The sequence below is a fragment of the Pangasianodon hypophthalmus genome, chromosome 15 (genome assembly GCF_027358585.1).
Source record: "Pangasianodon hypophthalmus isolate fPanHyp1 chromosome 15, fPanHyp1.pri, whole genome shotgun sequence".
Classification (NCBI taxonomy): Eukaryota; Metazoa; Chordata; class Actinopteri; order Siluriformes; family Pangasiidae; genus Pangasianodon; species Pangasianodon hypophthalmus.
Window position 1 is genome coordinate 13,961,961 of NC_069724.1, and position 24,650 is coordinate 13,986,610.

The 24,650-nt window shown below is 38.8% G+C and overlaps 1 protein-coding gene across 2 annotated transcripts in view; it reads right to left on the minus strand.

Annotated features, from left to right (window-relative positions):
* Positions 1-17,090: 17,090 nt before the first annotated feature.
* The window catches only part of dacha (dachshund a), a 145,098-nt gene continuing 137,538 nt past the window's right edge, over positions 17,091-24,650 (minus strand). For both annotated transcript variants that reach the window (XM_026941239.3, XM_026941240.3), the window contains exons 11-12: positions 22,725-22,787; positions 17,091-18,348 (exon numbers count right to left, since the gene is read on the minus strand). In XM_026941239.3, coding sequence (XP_026797040.1) covers positions 18,311-18,348; positions 22,725-22,787 — 101 coding nt within the window. In that variant the 3' untranslated portion in view covers positions 17,091-18,310. The remainder of the gene's footprint in view (positions 18,349-22,724; positions 22,788-24,650) is intronic.

Sequence of the window (24,650 nt, forward strand, 5' to 3'; positions counted from 1 at the left end):
ATTTTCAGCTGCTGTTTGCACACCATTTACTTTATTTGTTAAAACATATTCTGCCACTGTTGGTTTTATACAAATGGTAACACATACGTGCTCCTTCTACACAGTTCTTTTTGTTGTCTCTAACAGTCTAGTGCTCTATGCATTATGCATAATCATCAGTACTAAGAACTAAGTACTCATGTCCACTCCACCTTCCTTCTTGGTTCGTTAAATGGACTGTTACTGTTATGCTGGACATTCCAAGCAATCAGTTGTTTATAAGGAGCAGGTGATGTGACAGCATAAGCAAAAGTTACCACCACAGCACTGGCTCATCTCTTTTGACCTACTAGATGGCACCCTCTTGCACTAACTTCAAAGAAAGTAACGCTCCCATATTATTCCACACAATTACCTACCAAGTCTTGTTAAAAAATGTACAGTACAAAGGCACTTCAAAGGTCCAGCAATATTGATTGTCTCAAAAGCACAGAGCTTGTTCCTCTGGTTTTTACTGGCCTGTTCTAGGTTATTAATCCTCACTGCAGATCACCAAATTTTAATTAGTCCAATGAAAACAAAAGGGGCAGGGGGGTGGCAAGGAATAAAACCACAACAAGATCAGAAGGGTAATCTCATTAAAAATCTGTGTTAAACCCTGTGAGACTACTCTTTACCTCTGAAGGGGCACTCACTAAAAGTGGGAAAAGGAATGTGCCATTAAACCTGTTCATTTCTAAATACTGACCATCCAATCAGCATCTGTCAGAGGTGTGAACCTACTAAAAAGGCTTCATTGCCATTGGCTTTATTCTGAATACCCTTTCATCTTTTCTAGATGTGTTCAAATTTATGCAGTTCCTGTCCTGTAAACACAACAGCTGTTTTAGTGCAGTGTTGATCGGTTTCTGGTACTACTCAATGCAGTATTTTTCACTCAGTTCCATACCAGAATCAGCTTGTCAGCATATCACAAAATTAATATGGGTGTGTTGTAGCAGGCAAAGAGCCAAGTTATCTAGCTCAAGACTATGAAACCAAATAAAACCAAAATTGATGGGAGAAATTATCTGGAGGGACCTCAGTAGTTCTGGTGTAACCTGTTTCATTTGAGCCTTCTGTTTGTCCATGGAAGTTTTCATTTCTGTGAATAGTGCCATTGTATCCCAAAACGTTTTTGTGTCTGTTATATTTATTCCTGGAACAGCTGCTTATGACATTGCCCCTTTTGCCTTGAGAGAGGAAGTGTTTTTGGAACTAGTGTAGACTCCCTTAATCCATGCAGCCCTGGAATTTATGTTTATCTATCTCATGAGAAACCATCCGCAGTAATGCCTTTTCCATAATTAGCCTGATTGCAGAAAACCGGTCCAAAATAAGCAGTGCTATATTTTTTGAGGCCTTGGGAAAAATACATGGCATTTGGTCAAAAGATATAGATTTGCCCCAGAAAGCTGTAATAAATGCAGCTCTTTCCAAAAACTGGCACTTAAAATGGATATGTTTATGCCTCCTATCTTAATCTCTTGCTCTATTACCAAAGGTTTATGAATTGTAGTTTTAGTATTGTCGTCATACTGAGCTAAATCAATCTGGAATTTAAATCTAAGTAATTTCCTGAAAGTTTATAATCAAACAGTGGGTCACAAATATGGTGAGATTTTGGTTCCCTTTAAATATTGTACACCTGGAATAATGATGGAAATCCTCGGTGGTGCATTATTACAGCCTTTTATCTGTATAATTTTTACCGATCCTATACTATACTGTGCTTCATGTCCGTTTATATCACTACACTGCAGAGGCTTGCTTCTACATTTCTGGTACAAAGTTCACTTGTCTCTGGACTTTTTTATGGGGTATGTATGGGTGTGATATTGAGGTGTCTACAAACGTTTGGCCATATATTGTATGTATTCCTGATGTGTATTCTTCATATACTGTTTGCCAGTGTATGACATACATTTTGTGCCATGCACCCAATCCTAGTGAGTGATAAAAAAAAATTCTATTGTGCAAGGATATCACTGAATAATTTGAACTCCAGTATTATTTCATTAAACATTTCATGAAATGTAGGAAAAATACAAATACAAAACATGAATTTAATTATTATTTTTAGCTTATGTTGGGAAGCTGTGAAGTGTGTGGTTGAAACTGAAGTCTCAGAGACTGGCACTGCCTTTGATTTTATTTTCCATGAAAAAATATGAGATAAACATAGCCCAAGATGTAAAAATCCCTTGATTTTTACATGTGGCCAACTTGTTAGTGAAGCTGAATAGCCTTGCTCCTATACTATGCTACTGAATAGCATTTGGTCCTGTGTCCTCTCCACCAAAGGGACAGAAGGCAGGGGTGCACTCGTTAGCATTGTGCTCAAACTCTATCTGACAGGCCTGGCATATGCCTTCCTTTTATTAAGGTGCCAATCCCCTCCCCCCTGCTGTTCATGCATCCTTCATGCACAGTGTTATTGGTTTCAGGCTGAAGAGCCATCACAACCCATCTGCAGAAGGATCAACACCTCTAACCTCCAGGCAAGACATTTTTCCCACATGTTACAAACACAAGTATTGTGGCTTAGTTGAAGGCCATGCCCAAAATGGTGAGCTGTGTTCCAATATGAGCTGTAGGACTAATGGAATGTTTAGATAATTTGGGTAGTTTCTATATGCTGGGTGGGAATGCCACATTTTCTTCCCTCACTTGTGCTGTTTTACAAAGTGTTCATTATGAGATTGGGGCAAATGTACATAAAGTGTCCTCCTCTGTAGAACAAGTGAATCAGTGCAGTACATAACTACTTGTTTGTGTGTGCACACTCTTGAATAAGTCTGTCAGGACCTGTCTGCCAGACACAAAATAAGTATGGACTGCTTATTAAGAATCAGGCCTATGCATAGTCTCTCTCTCTCTCTCTCTCTCTCTCTCTCTCTCTCTCTCTCTCTCTCTTTCCCTCTCTCTTCCTCTCTTTCTCTCTCTCACTCCCTCTCTCTCTCTCTCTCTCTCTCACACACACACACACACACACTCACATACCACATCTGTAACGTATTTGTGTTTACCATGAACATTTTTTCCCAACACATTACCCTCTACTGATGTAAGAACACGTATTGCTCCAGTGTACAAAAGTTGGATAAAACATAATAAAAACAGATTTGGTATAACATTTTCTCATCTCTGTCTCATCCTTTATTGATAGAGTATAACAGTTTTAATTTTAGACTATTAGTTAAACTATTACTTAAAGTTTACTAACTGAATTCAATAACTGCACATAGCCTTCCATTGAAATGACCTTTGGGTAAACAGGTTTTCTGCTCATTTCTCATTATAGGGAAACATATAGAAGCTCTTGTCTGTAAAAGCCACTTGTCAATCAACAACTGAGCCTGGAATCACGGTAAGTGGAGATTTTTTTCTCACCGCTCCGTACCTAGCCACATTAAAATTTCAAACGTCCCTCCTTTCATAGCCAATGAGCAAATGGAGTGTGAACTTTCTCACTTCGAAAAGTTAACATGTGACATTAAAATGGTGCCACTAAACTGTAAACACCTGGAGTTGAAGCACGTCATGTTCAGGCGGCACACGCTGATGTTTCAGAAGGAGCCCTCATTAGCGATCTCCTTCAGACTTACACATGAAGGTAAATCCTAAATGCTGTATGTGAGCACCGGTTACATGAATGCTTTGCATGTGGAGACATTGGGCATAAAAGGCTCATCTGCCCACACATAGCACAGGCTAGTGAGGAAGCAAGGCCGAGTGGTGTGAGGGTGAAGCAGAAGCTGGCAGCAAGGGGTGGGCAACCCCAGGCAGACCAGGGTCAATGCAGGGGGCGTGGCTACTGCTCAGCCTGCTGCTGCTGAGACTGGTACTAAGGATGAACAGGCAGGAGAAAGTAGTGATCCCGAACGTGTGCAGGAAGCAGACTCTGCTGAGCTCCAGGAGTGGCACCCTGAGCAGTGACATTGTGGAGGAAAGTGGAGATGGTGTTATACTAATGTAGAGCAATGGTGTAGCAATAGAGAATGATGGTGTAGTTACAGAAAATGTTGGTATGATGGTAGGGAACATACCTGTGGTAATGAAGGGTGCTGGTAATGCGATGAACAATGGTAGTTTGAAAATGGGGGAGGCTGGCGTGGCTACAGAAAACACAGCTATTCTGGAGAATGTTGTGGTGGTAGGAGAACTGTAAAATTGCTAGGGAGAACACTGGAAATGTCATGGAGAAAGCTGGTATGGTCATTTGGAACTTTTATGGAGATTGCTTATGTGATTATGGAGAATGATCTAAATGTTACAGAGATGTCCCTGATTTTTTCCAGATTAGGATAATTTTTTTAGTATCAAAGCTACAAAAAGTTGCTAGCTTGGAGGAACAGAGCCAACAAAAGAGATATCGCTTGTGAAAAATGGCAACAAAGATACATAAAGAAAAAGAATAAAAAGACCTTTAAAAGCTAAATAATAAAATGGCTAAGTAACATCGAATGGGTCTCTTTCGTTTCTGTACAGCTGTCTTCATCTGCTCTCTTTTCCTCTTAATCTTTTTTATATAGAAGCTGAGAGTAGGAACTTTTAATGTTAATGAGGCAGGGACAGGAATAAACTAGCTGTAGTCACAGAATTCATTAAACATAAAAACATTGACGTCGCCTTTTTTACAGGAAACACATAGCGAGACAAAGAAAATGAGACAGAATGGGCAATGTGGTGGAAGACCAATTCTTTCTTAGTCATGGGACTAACTTTAGTGTAGGCATAACAATTTTATTCTCAAAAAGGTTAAGAGCAACCATCAGACAGAGTATTAAGCTATAGCAAGGCTGAGTTTTAATGGTACACTCAGAAATCAGAGGAACAGGTTTTTTATTTGTAAATGTTTATGCCTCAAAATAGGCAGCGAGCCAGTGAAAATGTTTTATTAATTAAGAAATGCACTGACACAATATTGCAGTAACCTCATTATAGTAGTGAGTAGAGATTGGAACTGTATGACAGATTTTACAGTAGAGAGGAATGTAGAAGAACCATACATACAGTCCTTAAAACATAAAGTCATTAAAGCATATGGGCTTGTAGATCCATGGAGAGAAAAGAACCAGGGTGTAAAGCAGTACACACAACTAAAAACAACTGAAACAAGAATAATTGCTGCGAGACTAGACAGATTTTATATCACAAAATTGATAGGAGCAAAAGTTTTAAGAGTAATGCAAAGCCCAGGTCTTACTGGCATTTTAATATAAAGCTGCTTCAATGCAAAGATTTCTGTTTTAAATTTACATTTTTTGGGAGGAATGGAGACAAAAGAAGGGAGAGTTTGATTCTTTACGCACATGGTGGGAGGTTGGGAAAACACAAATAAAAATGTTTTGCCAAGCAATACACCTCATACACAAAAGCAATTATAAAGGCAACCACTACAGAGTTGGAGAGGGAGATAGGAATATTGGAAAATGAAATAATGACTAAAAATTACACAGGAAAGAGGAATTCTCTAGAAGTAAAAAAAAGAAGGCACTAGGTTCTTATCTTCAGGAGCAGGCTAAGGGGGCCCTCATCAAAGCCTGAATCTCTAACTTCAACAACATTGATGCCCCAACCTCCTACTACTGCAGCCACAGTAACACTTGGCTGCTAATTATGCTCTTAACAATTGTTGAAGTAGGAAGGGTATACTTATTTTTTCCCACCTGGTTTATGAATGTTGGTTTACTTTTTTGGGAAAAATGACTACATTGAAATCTTGAAATCTGTTATATTTTTTGTTGTTACCTGAGGTTATTTGTTTGTTTATAGAAGTAAAGAAGAGCACACAATTGTTATTTAGGCCCTGATAAAATAACAGTGAATTGAAGGAGAGTGTACTTTCTTTTTCCCATGACTGTACCTTTTTAATACGCTAGCTGCTTTTGGGATAGGTACAAGTTTTTTTTTTTATCATGGATTAAACTTTCATATTCTGAAGCTTGCATTATGCTCAAGGTTAAGGGAGGACTTAGCGGTCCTTTCAGAATGCAGAGGGGAATAAGGCAAGGATGTCCATTACCCAGGCAACTGTACAGTTTGGCCAATGAACATCTGTTATATCAATTAAGAAAACAATATGCAAAGCTTAACAGTGTTCAGACTACAGGAGACAGTGGTACTATCAGCTTATGCAGATGATGTAATAGTCTTCATTACAAAACAGGAATATGCTCAAGCTCTTACTCACAGTCTAGCTGGGTATCAAGAGGCTTCCTCTGCTCGAGTGAACTGGAGTAAGCACCAAAGTTTTATTGCAAGACAGTGGCAAGGGAAAGAACTTTTCAAACTACCAGAAAACTTACAGTGGGGGAAAAAGAGTCATCAAATACCTGGGCGTCTTCTTAGGAGAAGAAGATTAACTGCAAAAAACTGGGAAGGAGTGGTGGAGGTGCTAAGGTAGGTGCTAAGTTGTCTAAGTGGACATGGGTCCTGTCCCAGCTGTCCTACACGACAGTACCCTCCACTGGTTAACAACAATCTGATCGCCTCCATGCTGTGGCACAAGTTCACAGCTCTTGAGCCATCAGAGACACTAATCAGAGAGATCGAATCAGAGAATAGAGGACTTTTTTCTGGAATAGACAACATTGGACATGAGCCCTTGTCCCATACCTGCCAGTACAGGAGGGAGGTCAGAGCCTGATTGACCTGTCCAGTCGAATAATTGACCTGTCCAGTCGAATAATTGACCTGTCCACTCGCCTGCAGACAGCACAGAGACTGCTCTACAGTGAAAGACTGACATGGACTACTTTAATCTGTCTACTCTTACACTGAGTAGAGAGTGTAAGAGTGTATGGGATACTACAGACACTTGTTTATCATTAACCTAAATGATATTGATGTATCAAGGGCAACTTTGTTTTATCAATCTCTTTTAAAGATGATCAGGACAGACAACCAATCATGCTACTGCATCAATGAGGAGGTCTTATTTAACATTCCATTGATCTCAGTAAGAATCCTGACATCAAGGAGTGTCCACCAGAGCCTTCACAAAGCTGGACTAACCAAGCTTGGAGGATTGAGGGCTGGTGAAGCCTGGAAGTGACGGTGAAATGGCTCATGTCTGTGTTACCTTCTGGCTCTCCCTTTTAGTTATGCTGTCATAACTAGTCTTGCTGGAGTCCCTGCTTGCAATCTGCACACAATGTACATATTCTTTAACCATTACATGAAAATTAGCATACCTAACAATCTCTCTCTCTCTCTCTCTCTCTCTCTCTCTCTCTCTACTGAGCTACACATGCTACTCCTGAGATGCCAGTGATCCTGACCCCTTCTGCTCTCTGGACCTGCCTGATCCATCATGATGCCCTCCTTCTCGTTGAATTTCTCATAACTTGGAAATCACTCTCTGCTGCTGAAAAGAAAGCTACATGAGATTACTATGGATGGTACTACTTAGAAACTATGAAGATGGCTTTGGACTTCAACTGATATGAACAGTTTTGCTACGATGGCTTAGGACTACTTGCTTTGATAGCTTTAGGGCTGCACTTCCCACAAACAGTTTTGCACTCAAGTCTCAATCAGTGAACAGTTGATAACTCAACAAAATAGACTTCATGTGTAAACTACAATGAACTTTCGTAACCACAATTGCATTTTTTGGCCATATAGTATACAGTTATAGAATAGTTATAGAATTATTTATATTTGCACTATCCGATGTCACCCAGATGAGGATGGGTTCCCTTTTGTCCCTTTCCCTTTTCAGTCTGGTTCCTCTCAAGGTTTCTTCCTCATATCGTCTCAGGGAGTTCTTCCTTGCCACCATCTCCTCTGGCAGTAATAAGAGATAATTTCATAAATTTAAATTTAAGTTATAACCTGAACTTATTTATATCTATAAAGCTGCTTTGTGACAATGTCCACTGTTAAAAGCGCTATACAAATAAAATTGTACTGTACTGAGTGAGGAGACATGAATCCAGTCCCATCATCTGCTGTAGGGAATGCTGAAAGAGGTGATCCTAGCACTGCCTTCCGGCTTTAGGAAGGCTCTGGAGCAGGGGTCTGGAGGAGACCGGCAACACTTCCCCTCCCTCTCCATTTCTGTACTGGTTGAACAGCAAGAAGAAGATAGAACACTACTCTCTTTTAGGACACCATAGCTGATGGACATTGAAAACATCTCCAAAGAGGCCCTGTATGCGGTCAGTGTGAAACTCACCAAAACTCTCTGGCTGGTGTGAAGGAGTCAAGATGGTCAGGATTGCATGTGCCAGGCCTTTCCCCATGCAGCTGCTGGAGGTCCCTGGACAAGGCCCCTGTAGAGAAGTGCACAGCACTACAGTGGATGGTCGTACATGGGGCTGTGGCCACCAACAGACACATAGTGCCATAGCTACAACATGCCCATTCTATGATAGAGAGGAAACACTAGACCATCTTTTTTTGTAGACTAGATGTGATAGACTAGAAGCAATGTTTAATACACTGGGAATTTGGATATGGAAGTTTGGTCAAATACTGACAGAGAACCTGCTCTTTTTTGGTCCTAAATACTCAGTTGCACAGAAAGAAATGATCTGCGTTCTCAATTTTTTAGTAGGCCAGGCCAAACTAGCTACCTGGCTCACATGAAAAAACAAAATGAAAGGCAGTGGAACACTGAACCCGGAACTGATGCTAAAAACCCTTTTGAAAGCCTTACTCCAAAATGACACATAGACTGCAGGACTTCTGTAAGGTCTGGGGGAAGGGCGAGGTTTCATGTTGTGCTAAAAATGAATCATTAATCTTACTCTTTTAACAGAAGCCCTTATTCTTAAATGAAATTTTAAATGAAATGTTACAGGTAATATTTATGTCTTTTTAAGAAGCTCATTGTACAAATAAAGGTTTTTTTAAAAGTCAAATCTCTCTCTCTCTCTCTCTCTCTCACTCACTCACTCACTCACACATACACACACACACACACCAATAAACTGCTACTCATAGACTTGTTTGCAGAACTGTCAACTTTGCTTTCTCTTAATCTAGCTATTGGTCTATGTTTTTATAAGCAAGAACCATGTGCTCTGTACAAGTTCTGCACCACTTGGAAGGAAAACTAAAACAATCCATCACTTGTCAGGATCAGTGGACCAACTTGTGAAAGAACTACAATAGCACAGGAATTGGAAATCTTCTCCTGTGTTTCAGGTGACAGCAATCTTTTAATGTCTGTATCTCTTCATACAGTTATTGGGGGGAAAAATTCATCAGGACTAAAACGTTCTCTTGTCCAAATCTGTTTACTGTTTTGCAAGTATGCACCCCTCACCTTCACTCTAACTGTGTTTTTCCACTGCTGTCAACCTGCTGACAGAGGAGCAAACATTCAGTTTAGCATTTATCCAGCCTTGCAAATTGTATTTTCTGCACTGAACACAAACACGTCAGGTTCAGAAAAATGGGCTCGGGTAACATGGTTATCATATTGCAGCAAGCATAATTTCTGGAGCCTACAGTGACAAAAACAAAAGTGACCCCATCTTGCTCTGAATAAATAAGCATGGGGTGGGGGTTGGGGGAAAAAACTGAAAAGGCTCACCAGGACTGCTGACCAGCATGTTATTAGTTACACACATCTAATACTGCAATCCCATGTTAGAAGTATGAGGTTAGTCTAGTCCAGCATAATACAGATACGTAGCATTAATTTCAAGACAGATTGACAGACTTGGATAACTGAGATAAATAGACAAGCACTCTGTTCCTTATCTCTGCCATGATTTTGTTGTACTGAGCCCCTTCATAAATAAATAAGCTCAAGTCACCATAGCAGTGTTTACATGCTTTTTCCCCATCTTGTTGTGTAGCATCAATGCTGCATTTGTTGTCCGTTCTACGTCACTGCTTGTAATGATTTGTTTTACCATGAACATGTTCAGAAACATTCCTATTTATAGTGTGGTGGAGGAGAACTAAACAAATATGATGGGAATGCTGGTCAGAGAGTGTACTGGAGCCCTATGCTTTTCTCTGTGATGATTCCATTTATCAGACAGTGACAGGCTGCTTCTTCAGCTGTTCAGGATCACACTTATGAACTGGGCAAGTGTGAAGCTGCAGAGCAGTGCTCAGGGATATTTAAAATTAAGAGGCAGCCTATCGGTTTTAAGATCTGTTTAGAAATGTATTATAGTTTTTAATCTACACTGTAAATTCTGCTGTGTACGATTTTGATTTTTAGATAAAATTTTTAAAATACAATATATATTTTCCATAATTCATCATCTAAGCTATTATAAAAAAAAAAGTTCATACTTACCTGCCCTTCATTTTGTGTGTGTGTGTGTGTGTGTGTGTGTGTGTGTGTGTGTCTAAACAGTACATGTGGTGATTTATGCTTTTGAGAGTGCTGAAATGCATCTTGACATTTTCCTGCTGTGGTGTAGCCCAGTTCTGGCACCATGCTTCATTATGTGGCACTCCCAACGCGATTCTCTACTCAGTAAAAATAACCTGCACTCGTTCAAATGTGAAAACAGAGAGCGAGGGGTAGACTCTGTGTGTGTGTGTGTGTGTGTGTGTGTGTGTGTGTGTGTGTGTGTGTGTGTGGTGGCGGCCAGAAGGGGTTCAATACCCCTTGCTGTTCTCACCTGCACCTGAATTTCCATATGTTTATGCATCATAATAGCACTGAAACTTCAAGCTGAAAATGCAAATCAGGCAGAGGTGTAAATGAATTTAAAAAAAACAATAAACACACACATCTTTTGGTGCAAATGGCTGATATTTAGCACCCATACCAATCACTACACTATATAGATTCATCCACCTTCTTCATTCAAATAGACTCCCAAAACAGAATCACTTATTATCTCCAAAAAAGTTTAGGCTCTCTCGATACAGTAGCTAAAATAAACCTCTGTTTTCTCTAAAACAAGGCATGTACCTAATGAATTGTTCATAATCATAATCAGAATTCAAAATGTATTCTGACCGCATACATTTAATTAAGATAAATTAATGAATATCCTATCAAAGTTTGGCTAGATGAAGAAATTAGCACAATCTTGTGTGTCAAAACAGTCTGTCTGAGTGATTAAACACCTTTCAGTGGTAGCTCAGTGCTTCAGCTTCTGTGATGCTGGCCATAAGGTCGTGAGTTCAGATCCCAGCCCTGCCAGAGAGCCACTGTTGTGCCCTTGATTATGATTCTTAACCCCTCAGCTTATCAGCTGAATGCTTGGATTGACTTCTGCCTCACTTTGGATAATTAAAAAAAAGAGTTCTACATGAATTGTCCCTCAAAAATCAAATGCAGCCTGATACATGGAGTGCATGGAGTGTATCAGCACACCCAATAGATAAGCAATACTTGCATAACAAGATTTCTTTTTTAGAATTTTCTTGGTTTAAATATTCTGTAGTTCTTCTTAGCCTAGTTAAGAATATTTAAATAAGAATACACACTGAACACTTTATTAGGAACACCTATACACCTATACACCTACATTCATGCAATTATATCAGCCAATCATGTGGCAGCAGTGTATTGCAAAAAATGATGCAGATACGGGCCGGCAGCTTTGGGTAATGTTCACACCAAACATCAGAATGGGAGAAAAAAAATTGTGATTTTGACCGTGGCATGATTGCTGGTGCCAGACGGGCTGGTTTTAGTATTTCTACAACTGCTGATCTCCTGGGATTTTCACGCACAACAGTGTCCAGAGTTTACTCAGAATGGTGCACTAAAGGTAAAAGAATTAGTGCATACTAGGAGTAAATAGTTAAACACCACTTTGTCATCTTGAACCCACATCCATATCCATTACTAGCCATTATGTTTAACAGTGAGATTTATTACAGTGTTCTTTAATGGAACTTGCAGGTGATGCATGATGACGTCTCAGTGGCCACCATTTTAGTGAGCTCTTTAACTCCCCTAAACACCGCCTTTACCTACTTAATGGTTTTAAAATGAAATACTCCTACTTACAATCTGTGGTTGAGCAATATTTAGCCTTTGAGTGTGTTTTTATTAGTTATCAGTTGCATGGTACAGACTGGATGTTAAAAGACGATCAGAGTTGTGGAAACAGATGTCATGTGCTTATGTTCTCATTGAAAGAACCAAACACAAACCAGTGGTACATTAAATACTCAGGGTTTTCCTCAACTGTGTGAGGGCTTACTCGAAGTGTACTTCTTATGTTTTAATTGGTCAGCGGCAGTAATATGACCAACACGCAAGTGATTGATAAAACCAATGTCCATGAACACTCCATTCCCATGACACAAAAGTCCAGCTTTTTATACTAAAATGTATCAGCTGCTATTGCCTGAGAAAGAGAACATGGGAAGGAGCGAAAGAAGAGGGTGGAGAAAGACAGAAGAAAGTGACACCGGGCTTTAATGTCAGGGTCCTTTTGTTTATCTCCTCTTGGTAGCCAGGCTCAAATTCAATTCTTTGTAATGAAACTCATGCAAATGGCGCAACTATTTTTCAATGATCAAATGGTCTGCCGCACCAATTGTCTTTTCATCACCTCCTTAATTCTCACAAAAAAATCACTAATCATAAAAGAAGTAGTTTCATAAAGCATAAGTGAAGAGGTGGCTAATTAAGAGTAGATCAAACGATCAGTCTCTAATTGAAGTACAAATGTAGACCCGTGTGTGTGTGTGTGTGCGTGTGTGTGTGTTTGACAGTCTGGACCTCAGGCTCCATTAGGAGACTGCCTTCTTCCTCTGTATCCCATAAATCTGTGCAGTTATGGTCACTGAACTGAACTGAATTATGTGAGCATTTACAATCAACATAATAATACAAAATAATCAAAAGCTGATAACATTTTAAGATATATTTTAAAAGTATATCAATCTAAGATAAATCGAAGAGTAAAAAGAGATAAAAGAAAAATAATCTACATCTCTTAAAATAGTCTAAACTGTACATTTAAAATTCTTCTTATGGATGGGATGGGTGATTTTATATATTTATGTAATGCTGCTTTGTGACAATGTCCAAATAAATACACCTAAAATTGAATTGAATCGAATTGAATTTTCTGTATCTCTCTGTCATTGTTTTAGGGATCTCTTCCTGGAGTGGTAGCACTTCCTGGATTGCCGGAACGAAGTCCCTAAATGGAGAATTAAGAAGACTGAAGGAAAAATCCCTGCGCAGTTTTACCTTCTCTCTTGGAGAGTGGTCAATGAAAGGGCTTTCAGTGCATCCTGATGATGATTCGGCATGTAGTTTCTGAACACATTCAATCTGGATTGACAGCAAGTCAGATATGTCAGATAAGTCAGATATTTGTGTCAGATATCCAGCCCATTATTATATCTGAGTAGTCACTTCTGGCCTTCTCAGTCACCTAAGGAAATGTAATTCTTTTTTTAATTATTGCTGCTGTATGATGATCCCTCTGTAGGTCAGTTTATATCCAGATTCCGAGCACCTTGACAGCATCATGAGACAATATCTGGTGTTCAGACAGGTGGAGAGGCATAGAAGGAGGTGGGTTTCTCATAAATGCCACTGTCATGGTACTTAATTTAGCTGGGTTTAGTGTCATATACTGCTAAGGACCCAGCTGTCCAAGTTATCCAGAACTGTCAAGGAGGTTTAGATCATCAACATACTTCCAGTGATTTTCAAAAACTTTGGCAGCACCACTGATCAGTACAAGAAAGATGAGAGGCCCCATTAAAGTACCTTGGGCCACACCCCCTGTGAGCACTTCCCACATTAAGTGTTTTAAAAGTGTAATAGCCTGTTTTTATTTTTAAATATTCAATTCAATTCAATTTTATTTGTATAGAGCTTTTAACAATGGACATTGTCACAAAGCAACTTCACAGAAATGCATAAGTTTTTAAATGTATAAATTTATCCCTAATGAGCAAGCCAGAGGCGATGGTGGCAAAGAAAAACTCCCTGAGATGACATGAAGAAGAACCCTTGAGAGGAACCAGACTCAAAAGGGAAGCCATCCTCATCTGGATTAAGGATGCAATTATAAATAATTTCTCTTCTATAACTGTATACTATATAGTCAAAAAGTGCTAATTAACAGTGTTAACAGGAACTTGACTGTGAGAATTCATTATAGTTTTAACTTAAACTCTATTATATTGAACTGAAATTATTAACTGTTCAGTGATGGAGACTTGAGGCCAAACTGTACTTAGCAATTACAGACCTAAAGCTAGGCAAGGAAGAACATCCACAGCAATCCTTATGGTTTCTACGTGGTACAAGCCACAGTAATATCATGGTGATCTTTAGGCTGTCCGTGTGGGGCCATCCTTATCAGCAGTGAGTGATTTTAGCTGACAAAACTCCAAACAGTTGTAGGGCAACTACGTGTGTCAGGAGAACAAGAATAGTCAGGATCACTGGCAACTCGGGAGTAGCATGTGTAGATCGACAAAGAGAGAGAGAGACAGAGAGAGAGACAGAGACACACACAAGAAAAAAGCAATTAACAAAAGGCTTGACTAAACAAATATGTTTTCCACCTAGACTTAAATACTGAGACTGTCTGAGTCCTGAACACTAACTGGAAGGCTGTTCCATAATTGTGGGGCTTTGTAAGTGAAACCTCTACCCCTTGCTGTAGCCTTCATTATTCTAGGTACCAACAAAGAGCCTGGACCTTTTGATCGAAGTAGGCATGGCAGATAATAAAAGACCAGAAAACATGGGAGAGTCTGGTAAGCGCCCGGCACAGCCAGATGTGTGAATCACGCCATGCTTCGAGAAAACTTACTGATAAGAAATTTGTAAAAACTAGAATGAACATTGATAGAACTCCATGTTGAACAAATTTACAACTGGTAAAGGGGATGAAGTTGTATGCAGAATTAGAATTTTTCCTCTTGAACATAAATTTAAACATAATCTGTATAAAGTGTTTGAATGCTAGCTAACTCCCATGCAGCTAATGATGCTAACAATGCTAACTAGCTAACATCTGTAAAGACAGTCAGCTGAAAAGCTTATGCAAGCTCATTACAAAGAAAAACAGGACAGTGAAAGCACTCTTAACAATTCTTGCAAATCAGTATGAGCTGAATTTTTCATGTTTATAGTGTTATAAATTGGCTGTCAAGCTGTTGAATTGCCTAATGGGCAAAGCCACAGGTCAGGGTAAAATGCTAATATGAGGAGACACAGGATATATAGGAGTTAAATACCCACTCTGGTATCAAAAATGCCACTGTACCAAGAAAAGTACTTGGGGTAACAATATTAGACAATAAGTCACACTGAATAAGTGATATATGATGATATTTCATAAATAAATAAAAGGAAACCTGTGGAGGGGAGAGCAGTATTGTAGACCTTTTCTGATGCTTATATTCTAGCTAGGTTTCTAAAAGCACAGCCACCCTGATATAAACTAGCTTCAGGCCACACTATTCACTGCTGTTAACAAATGTGTTTTAGCTATGAAAGAGGATGACAGATGTTAACTCCACTAATGTTAACACCACTATATTGAGTATTTTGGTCTCCTATCAAGCAACATTAGTGGAATGCTGCTTGAATGCATAACCTCTCAAATATGTTGATGGTGTGCATGACCAAAAAGTTGGTCTCATCAGATCACAACACTTGATGCCAAATGTAGTTCAAATGATGCTTGGTGAAGTTCAGGCACTGCATTCTGTATGGTATTTGTAAACTTGAATAATCTAAAATACTCAATTAAACTACAATTCTGAAACTATGATGTTTGTTCTTCTTGCCTCTCCCATCATGAGGATGCATGATCTGAATTGTGGCAGTATGGCCATTCTTCCTAATTCTAGCAAATTTCCACTTATTCCAGGCTTGGCCTTAATTTTCTTTAATTTTTTTGCTTGCTTTTTTGCTCGCAATTTCACTTTTAAGTAAACAGATAAAAGTTCTGTAGTTGATTTCATGTGTGTTATTTGCATTTGGAATCTGTGCTGTTAAATCTCAATATGAAGTCTGAAGAGCTGTCGCTGCCAGTGAAGCAAGCTATCATTAGGCTGAAAAATCAAAACAAAACAATCAAAGAGATAGCAAAAACTTTAAGTGTGGCCAAATCAACGTTTTGGTACATTTTTAAAAAGAAAGAATGCACTGGTGGATGACAGAAGAATTCTCTCCCTGATGAAGAAAAACCCATTCACAACAGTTTTCCACAAGAACAGAGTAAAGAGAAGTCTTGACCAAGTAAATATAGAGTGTTTACCACAAGATGCAAATGCTTTTGTAAGCCTCAAGAACAAGAAGAACAGATTAGAGTTTGCCAAAAACATTTAAAAACCCTGTACAGTTCTGGAACAGCATCCTATAGACAAATGAGACAAAGATTAGCTTGTACCTAAGTGATGGGAAGAGAAAAGTATGAAAAAGGGAACTGCAGTAAATGCCTGGCAGAGCATCACCAGGGAAGAAACCCAGCGTCTGTGGTTCCAGACTTCAGGCAGTCAGTGACTACAAAGGACTTGCAACCAAGGATTTAAAAAAAGTTTAATTTATAATGATGTTAGTTTGTCCAATTACTTTTGTTCCTTTAAAAAGGGGCATCACATATAAAAAGTGCTGTAATTCCTACACTGTTCACTCACATAAATATAAATCAATAAGTGAAGTATAGTATAATCAGACAGTATAATCCATATATAAAAGTGCAGTAATCCATGTATACTTGTGCTCGGGATCACAAGTACAACACGAATGTTTTTTTCAAAATTTTCATGAATACCAATTTCATGCGTAAATGTGCCTATGAAAGACTTAGGAATAAATCCGTTTGAATCCAGCTGATAAATAAAGGCCCACTGACAGTGTAAATAAGTGTGAAGATTTTAGACATTTTTGGGCAGCGGTTGGGCTACTTGGGCTCCGGGGTGCTTTACCATGGCTGACCCTGCACTATGATGCCAACTTCCTTCCAAGATGAAAAATGCAAACGAATGACTATTGTACTGTATACATGTAAATATGAACATGAAGTAACTTTATTTGCATTGGCCATCACTCAAACCTGTAACTGTAAATAAAGAACTGCAGTGAGGGGAAAGGTCTCCAAATTCAAATTTATTACTCCAGAAACAAAACCCAAAATCTATGAAGATAACGTCCATAGGGGTGTTTTATTTGTCATGTTATGGGCAAGGCTGTGATTTGTGGTTATGTCATCATTTTGTAACATCATCAATAGCTGCCAGTATCATAACCAGTATCTAAATTTCTCCAGAAACCTTCAAAAAATAGATTAGAAGAGGCAGCTTTTCATCTTTAAACAGTGCCATTTTTTATCATTGTCATCAGTGTTGTATCTACAAGCATGCTTGCATCGGATGTGCATAAGGGTACTTTATTTATTTATTTATTTTTTACATCTGTTTCTTTTCTTTCATCACTAAAAATGTATCCACTTCATAATGACAATGGAATAGCAAATGCTAAAGCATTTTTACAAGTATTTATAAACAAAGGTAAAAACAGGGGGAATTACAGTAATACTGTATTTATAGCACTTTTTTTTTGTTTTTTACTTTTTATCTCATCCAGGAGCAATATAGAGACTGTTGTCAAAGGGGCAAAGTCAGAAGTACAAGAAATGTTTCCACATCACTTCTGGGATATCTGCTCGAAATGTTGATTAAACTACAATCAAAACAAACAAAATAAACAATATGATAAACACTCTGAGGAGGAAAAGGTGATGTTTCTACATTTCCTAAACGAGAGTACAATATATTTTTTAAAAAAAGAGGCAAAGATGAAACAACAAATATTGACAGTTCATAGGAGAAATTTGCTGGTTTTGAATGGAATTGTTAACAGTGGCCATTTGCTTTAGTGGCTTTAGCTGTCCAGAATCACTGCTGTACACTGGGTCAACTGAAAGCAATAACAATGGGAAAATGTGTCCAGAGAACAGTAAGCACAGAGGAGGACACTGATGTGTGCTTCACGAGAACATGAACGACTGACTGCAAAGTATACCTTTATCCAGGAGAAAAGTTCCAAATTGGGTAGGACATAGTTCTTGAAAAACAGAGAGAAAGATTTTTTTTTTTTTTTTTTTTTTTTTTTTTTTTTACAAATTGTTGTGATGCATTGGGAGGTTGCCAACAAGCAGCACTCCTTAGGTAGAGCACATTTGCACTGGACCCCATTACACACACACTCACTCGAGTCCTTTACACAGGATTAGGTGATCGGTGGTCATCAACTTCAGCACTTGCCTCTATCAAAACTCCAACGTCAGTGTCAAAAAGTTCAGAAGTGGAGTGAGGAAGCCATCTACTGGTGGGGAGGGACATAAAGAGGAGCTGCACATCCATCTCAGTACATAATGGGAGGTTTGGAGTAGGGTCTATTCTCTTTGACAAACACAAGAAGAAAATGAAAAGCATGTTAGTTTATTTCTGTTGGGGTATTAATGGAACATAAGGTAAATGATAAATGTTACATTTTAAAACTTCTTCTTGATTCCTTTTAATTTCCCTCTTATGGAGCATCTTAAAATTACTGTCTCAGCATTCTCAGTTTGGAGAATGACTCATTTAGCAAAAGATATTGACATGAAACCCCAGATCAACAGGAAATCATTCATTAACAGTGGAGTGCTTTTATATATTCAACATACTTGTGTCATTGGGCAAGATGGATTGAATATTGTAAACAAACATGCACTCAAAGTCTGGAGATGGAAAACGAGGGACAGCACAAGACAAGTTTTCCACTAAATCCAGACACTTTCTATTCATCTAAAATCACATACATATTTCATATTACATATTTCATATTACAGTTCAGGGCGAAAGTGTACATACACCTAGGCTAAAGCCTTGATTTAAATTCAAACTCAATTTTTCACAAATTTCATGTTACCATACATTTTGTTTGGCAGGTCAACTAGGGCATCTAACTTTGTTCACATCAAAGGTAATTTTAAAACAATCAGTAAAAATAAGTTTAGCTTTAATTCACTATATCAGAATTTCTGTGGAACAAATGTGTACATACATCAAGTTTACATTAACCAATCTCTTTAAACAGCCTGGAAGATTCCAGAAATAAATGTAATGACTTTTAGAAGTTTCTGATTGGCCAACTGTCATAATTAGGAGTTAATTGCGAGTGCATCTGTGGCTGTATTTAAGGGTCAGTGCCTTTGTGCCCTGGATACCATGGGAAAAGCCAAGCAACTCAACCAAGACTAAAACATTGTGGACATCCACAAGTTCAGTTCCTCTTTAACTGAAGCTACCGTGAGCATCAAATATAAAAATCTTGGGACTACACGGATACTGCATCATTCAGGAAGGAGGCACAAAAAACAACAAAGGAACTGATGAAAAAGTTAGGGGTATCATGCGTCAAAGTATGTACATCCACCATTAGGAGAGTCCTAAATTGCCACACTCTGAATGTCTGAAACACAAGTGAAAAAAGCCCGTACTCAAAGGCATAAAAGTGCCTGACTGAAGTTTGCAGGTGATCACTAGGATGAAGACCTAGCCTTTTGGAGGAGTGTTCTCCATTCAAATGGACCAAATACAGATGTTTCAAAATGTAATGAGGGCTGAATACAGTTACTTTATTTTTGGATTCTGAATACATAACGCTGTTACTTGTATTCTAACCCTGCATATTTTAGCTTGAATTTGTGAACAGACATACAAAGAGGGCTCAGAATGGAAATGCTGCACTACATGCATGGGTATCATGTTAAATTAAGTAAAGTTTTTTAATGTAGAAAAATTCTGCAACCTTAACTGGCTCTGGTCTGTTTATAAATTGGAAAAGAAACAAAATGTGGCCCTTTCTGAGGATCCACAAGGACTAAATTAGGATAGTTTGAGCCACATAAATAGATCTGTGTGAGGGTAGAGAGGGCAGTCCCGTTTTCAAACAACCTCCACACCCACTGACCCCATATTCATATTGCTTTGTACTGGCTTCTCCCCAGCATCTCCATTCTGCTTCTAATGCACACTACCCTGTTATGGTACAATTTAACTTTTCCTCCCCATATTTTCCTATGCTGCCAAGGTGTGTTGCAAACTTATGGATATGAATTTTACATAAGGGTTTCATTTGATGCATGCTCGTCCAGTGTGTCTGGAGTAGCCAGGGAAGGCCATTCGTAGTTTTGAGCACAGTTTTGCATCATTACAAAAGGTGGAGATGTACAACAGCACTTTCCCAAATAGCTTGAGCTTGTGATGGTGGCATCAGAAGACACAGTCTGTCTCAATATGCCCTCAGCACTCCTGGTCCACCTTTTTAATTACATTTTGTTCTCAGTTTTTCCCTACACCCCCATCTAGCTACCTCTGCCACGCTGCACTTCTCTTAATCGGCTTGTAAAGTGGACACCTTTTGTGTTCAGCAGTTTGCTGTTAAAGCCACTTGTCTTGATTAATTAGAAAAGGCACAGGTCGTAATGGGCCAACACTGGCCTGGAACCTGAGAAAGCGTAAAAAGCTTTTAGCTTGCCGTGTGGGCTCTCTGCAAGGACAATCCAATCTAATGAAATCAGTTGTCAGTGCTAAGCTTGCAAAACTGTGAAGTCCGACTTGGGAGTGAAGCGTGAGCTAATTAGATATTTGCTGGGTGTAATGGATAAATGTGGTGAGGTGGGGTGGGGAAATGCTGGAGAGTTGGGAGGGGGGACGGTTTGGACAGCACACTCGACCTAATTAGATTTTTGCTAGACATAATGGATAAATGTGGCAGGGTGGTAGGAGTGGCTATGTCCTAATCCACAGACACTTTGCATTTGAACGCACTTTTACCAAAGGCTTGGTACAAAGTCTACAGTCTTTACAGAATGAAGAGACCTTAATCCCTGATTAAATAAGCTCAGTGAAGTCTTAAATGTTCTTATAGTTCCAGTCTTAATAAGACTGGAAAATACTACCCCACAACTCTGTTCTTCATTCTAAGGGTCTGGGTTGTCGTGGCTCAGCGGCTTGTCAGCATTGTGCTAACATTAGCAACAACTTTGTTCTGCATCTCCAGAATCTCTGGACAGGACTACAGGGAATTACACAAGGCAGAAACAGGGAAGATGAACTCCCTGAGATCTCCATCTCATGTCTGTATGATAGTTGTCTGTTCCCTAAAGCTAACTCCTATAAGCCAGAATCAACACAAGAGCAAATCTGTCCCTGCTCCAGGATGTAGGCATTCTGTTCTAGATCTTCATGTTTTGTAGGTCTGAACTGGGGAAAGTTATGGGCTTAGAAACATGAGAAGTGCTGGAGATTTAAAGTAAACTTTGTCACCGATTCAACCACAAAACCCACAATGACAATGACTGCAAATGAACTCTGCCATCCAAAGATAAAGAGAGCTTAGAAAAGGCTGCTCAACAAAGGTTTTTGTTTGCTGTTGCAGCCCTACTGTCAAAGGCATAAGAAAAATGGTCACCTCTCTATTTGCAGACTGTGAAATTGGCTACAAAGTGGGCAGGGGTAAAAAAAAAAAAATCTTTCTGTTTTCAGTCTAGTACTGGCTTGTTTCCACTGTGTCTTCTATAAACATATGCATTTATTCACCCTTTTAAAGATATATTTTTCAATGTCTTTAATTTGCCTTCAGACATCTGAATAATAATTGCCATTCATGAAATACTACTTAGGCCAGATTTGGGAGGTTCACTAAGACTGGAAAGTGCACAGATGGAATCAGGGTAAATATGTGCAGAGTACCATAAATTACAAACAGAAAATGCAAGATACGCATGTGGTACAACACGAGTTGGTTATCTCTCTTCTGGAAGGGATAACTTTTTCAAAGGGCCCAAGAAGAGATTAGGTGAGGTTTTGAGGAAGTGAGAAAGGCCCCTGGTTAAAGTTTGGGGTGGCAGAATAGGGCCTGAAGGGCAACCAATCCTATTTGTTGCCCCCATAAGGCATGTGAGGCTCAGAAGCTGTGAACCATGTGTGATGCACATGGCAGACTGCACTTTTTCTATACCTAAACCTCCATCCACTCTTTTATGCTCTACCAACAGTCTCCTTTGGCCTGTCAATGTACATGTACCACTGCTAGGTAGGAGTAATTACTGAATGGTAGGCTTTTATACAAGGGGGCTGTCTCAGGGTCATACGTGACTTTGGGTTTCAGGTAGTGTTCTCTGCAGGCCCATAATATGTAAATGGGGATAGGCTGTAACAAAATACAAGTATACTTTATTACTTTATACTTTTTAGGAGAACAATTTTCAAATACTTGACCACTTAAAAAACAAATATGAAATAAAATCAAAGTGACTTTTTTTACAATTAATTTTTTAAATCAGTTATAACAATGTGATCTCATGCATGTTGAATCTCTTGTATGATGTCATCAAACAAAATATTAGCCAATCACACACTGGTGTGGTGAATAACGAGTTGGTGCATCCAGCTATCAGAGCATGCGCTTCATAAACACATCTACTGTGAATTGGTCTGTATTTTTTAACTTTCTCAAGATGGTATTGGTAATGGTATTCCATTTATTATTATTGCCACAATGTTACTATTAATATTTTATTTGTATTGTATGACCATGCCCATGCAAATATACCAGAAGAGTGTTAATTTCGCATTGTTGCCATTTTGAGCTCATCAGAATGAAATACCAGAACAGAGCGTATATATCACTGCTGCGGGCATTCTTGTGCAGGAATCTAGTACAAACTGAACTGACTCGCACACTGCACAAACACAGACAAATGCACAAATATACAGCCCATTCTTACCTTGCATGGCTGAGTCCTGCTGATTGCCATTATGCTCAGGTTCCACTTCTGGTATCACTGCCTCTGAAACCAACCAATCACAGCACACTGTCAGAAGTTGCTAATTGTTCGACCAATCACACCATCAACTAACAAATCAGAGCATAATATTTAATATATTAGCTGCAATCACTTGTGATTAAAAAAAAAAAAAAAAAAACTTTGGGTGCTCTTCTGTTACATACACACAAAACTCCCACTTTAAGCTACAATCAAAGTTGTAGGGTTTCCAGAAAGAATTTAACAAATTAATCAATTTTTCAACAATAGAAATGAGTTTAAAACATTAATGCTCAGTTGTTTATCATGATTTTTCCCCTTGGCAAACGATTTTTTGCCACAACAAATTTTCACTTCAAACTGGCAAATATTAAATGAACTATATTTGCAGTTACACTTTACCATCAGGGATTTATTGTCTATATTTACGACCAATATATAGACAAATGTATATTTGTGACAAATGAAAGGAAAAATCCGGTGGCTATGTTAAGCTGTGGGGGTATTTTGCTGGCATGGTTTGGGTCCACTTGTCCTCTTAGAGTCACTGAAAATCAATACAAAGTTATTCTGCCTGATCATATTTAACCTATGATGAAACATTTCTATCCTGATGGGAGAGGTCTCTTCCAAGATAACACCAGCCCCATCCACATGGCACTCACTGAACGGTTTATTGAAGATGAAGATGATGTAAATCAAATGCACAGTCACCAGATCTTAACCCAACTGAACACGTACGGGAGATTTTAGACTGGCGTGTTAGACAGCTCTCTACCACCATCATCAAAGCAACAATTAAGGGAATGGTGTTCACTGCTCCAGTACAGGTCCAGAGACAATCTATGCCAAGGTGCACTGAAGCTGTTCTGGTGGCTTGCAGTGGCCCAACACCTTAACAAGATTTTTTGTTTCTTTTTGTTTTTCCCTTTAATCTGTCACCTGTTTATATCTGTATAATGACTAAACAAAGAAAAAGGTGTAAAAAATGTGAGAAAGCAAATAGCAACTCATACAACTCATCTCTGAAAAGACCACAGTCGTCCATGCTGACCAAATCAATTTGTTGAATATATACAATCTATGGCGAAAGTATGCAGACACCAGCAAGTGCTTGTGGAACATCCCTTTCCAAAACCATGGGCATTAAGATGGAGTTTGTTCCCCCTTTCCTGCTATAACAGCCTCCACTATTCTTTAAAGGCTTTCCACTAGACTAGGCACAGGTTTAGGTTAGGCCCGTTATTTCCAGTGAAGAGAAATCATAATGCTACAGCATAAAAAATCATATCATTCTAGACAATTGTGTGCTTCCAACTTTGTGGCAACAGTTTGAGGAAGAACTACATATGGGTGTGATGGTCAGGTGTCCACATACTTTTGGCCATATAGTGTATGTGATGAAACAGCAGATGCTCTCAGTACAGGGGCCATCTTTCCCCCAAGCTCTCAGATGAAAGACTAAAGGCATATTCCTCTTAATGAATTTGTATGGTGAATAATTATCCCTGCACTCTGAAAAACACTTACAGATGTTCACATACACTTAAACTTTCAAATCTTTCCTTGTTCACATTCTGCTTCTGGTAAGATTAAACAAGTAAAATAAACACAATTAAACAAGTAAAATCAAAACAACAAGCAATTAGGAAAACAGTTTACCTCTTTTAATGGTTTAAATGTGTGCACATTTAGACCGTTTATGATAAGCATCTGCCTCTATTTCCTCCTCTAGCATTATGATGCTAATGTATCGCTAATAGTTGAGGCTAATATGGAAACACCAATATCAGCATTGATAAGGAAATATGAGAAAGAGAAGAGGGAAGAGGAATAGAAATAGAGCAGGCTGAGAGAGTGGAACAATGGATTTGAGAGGAGATTAGA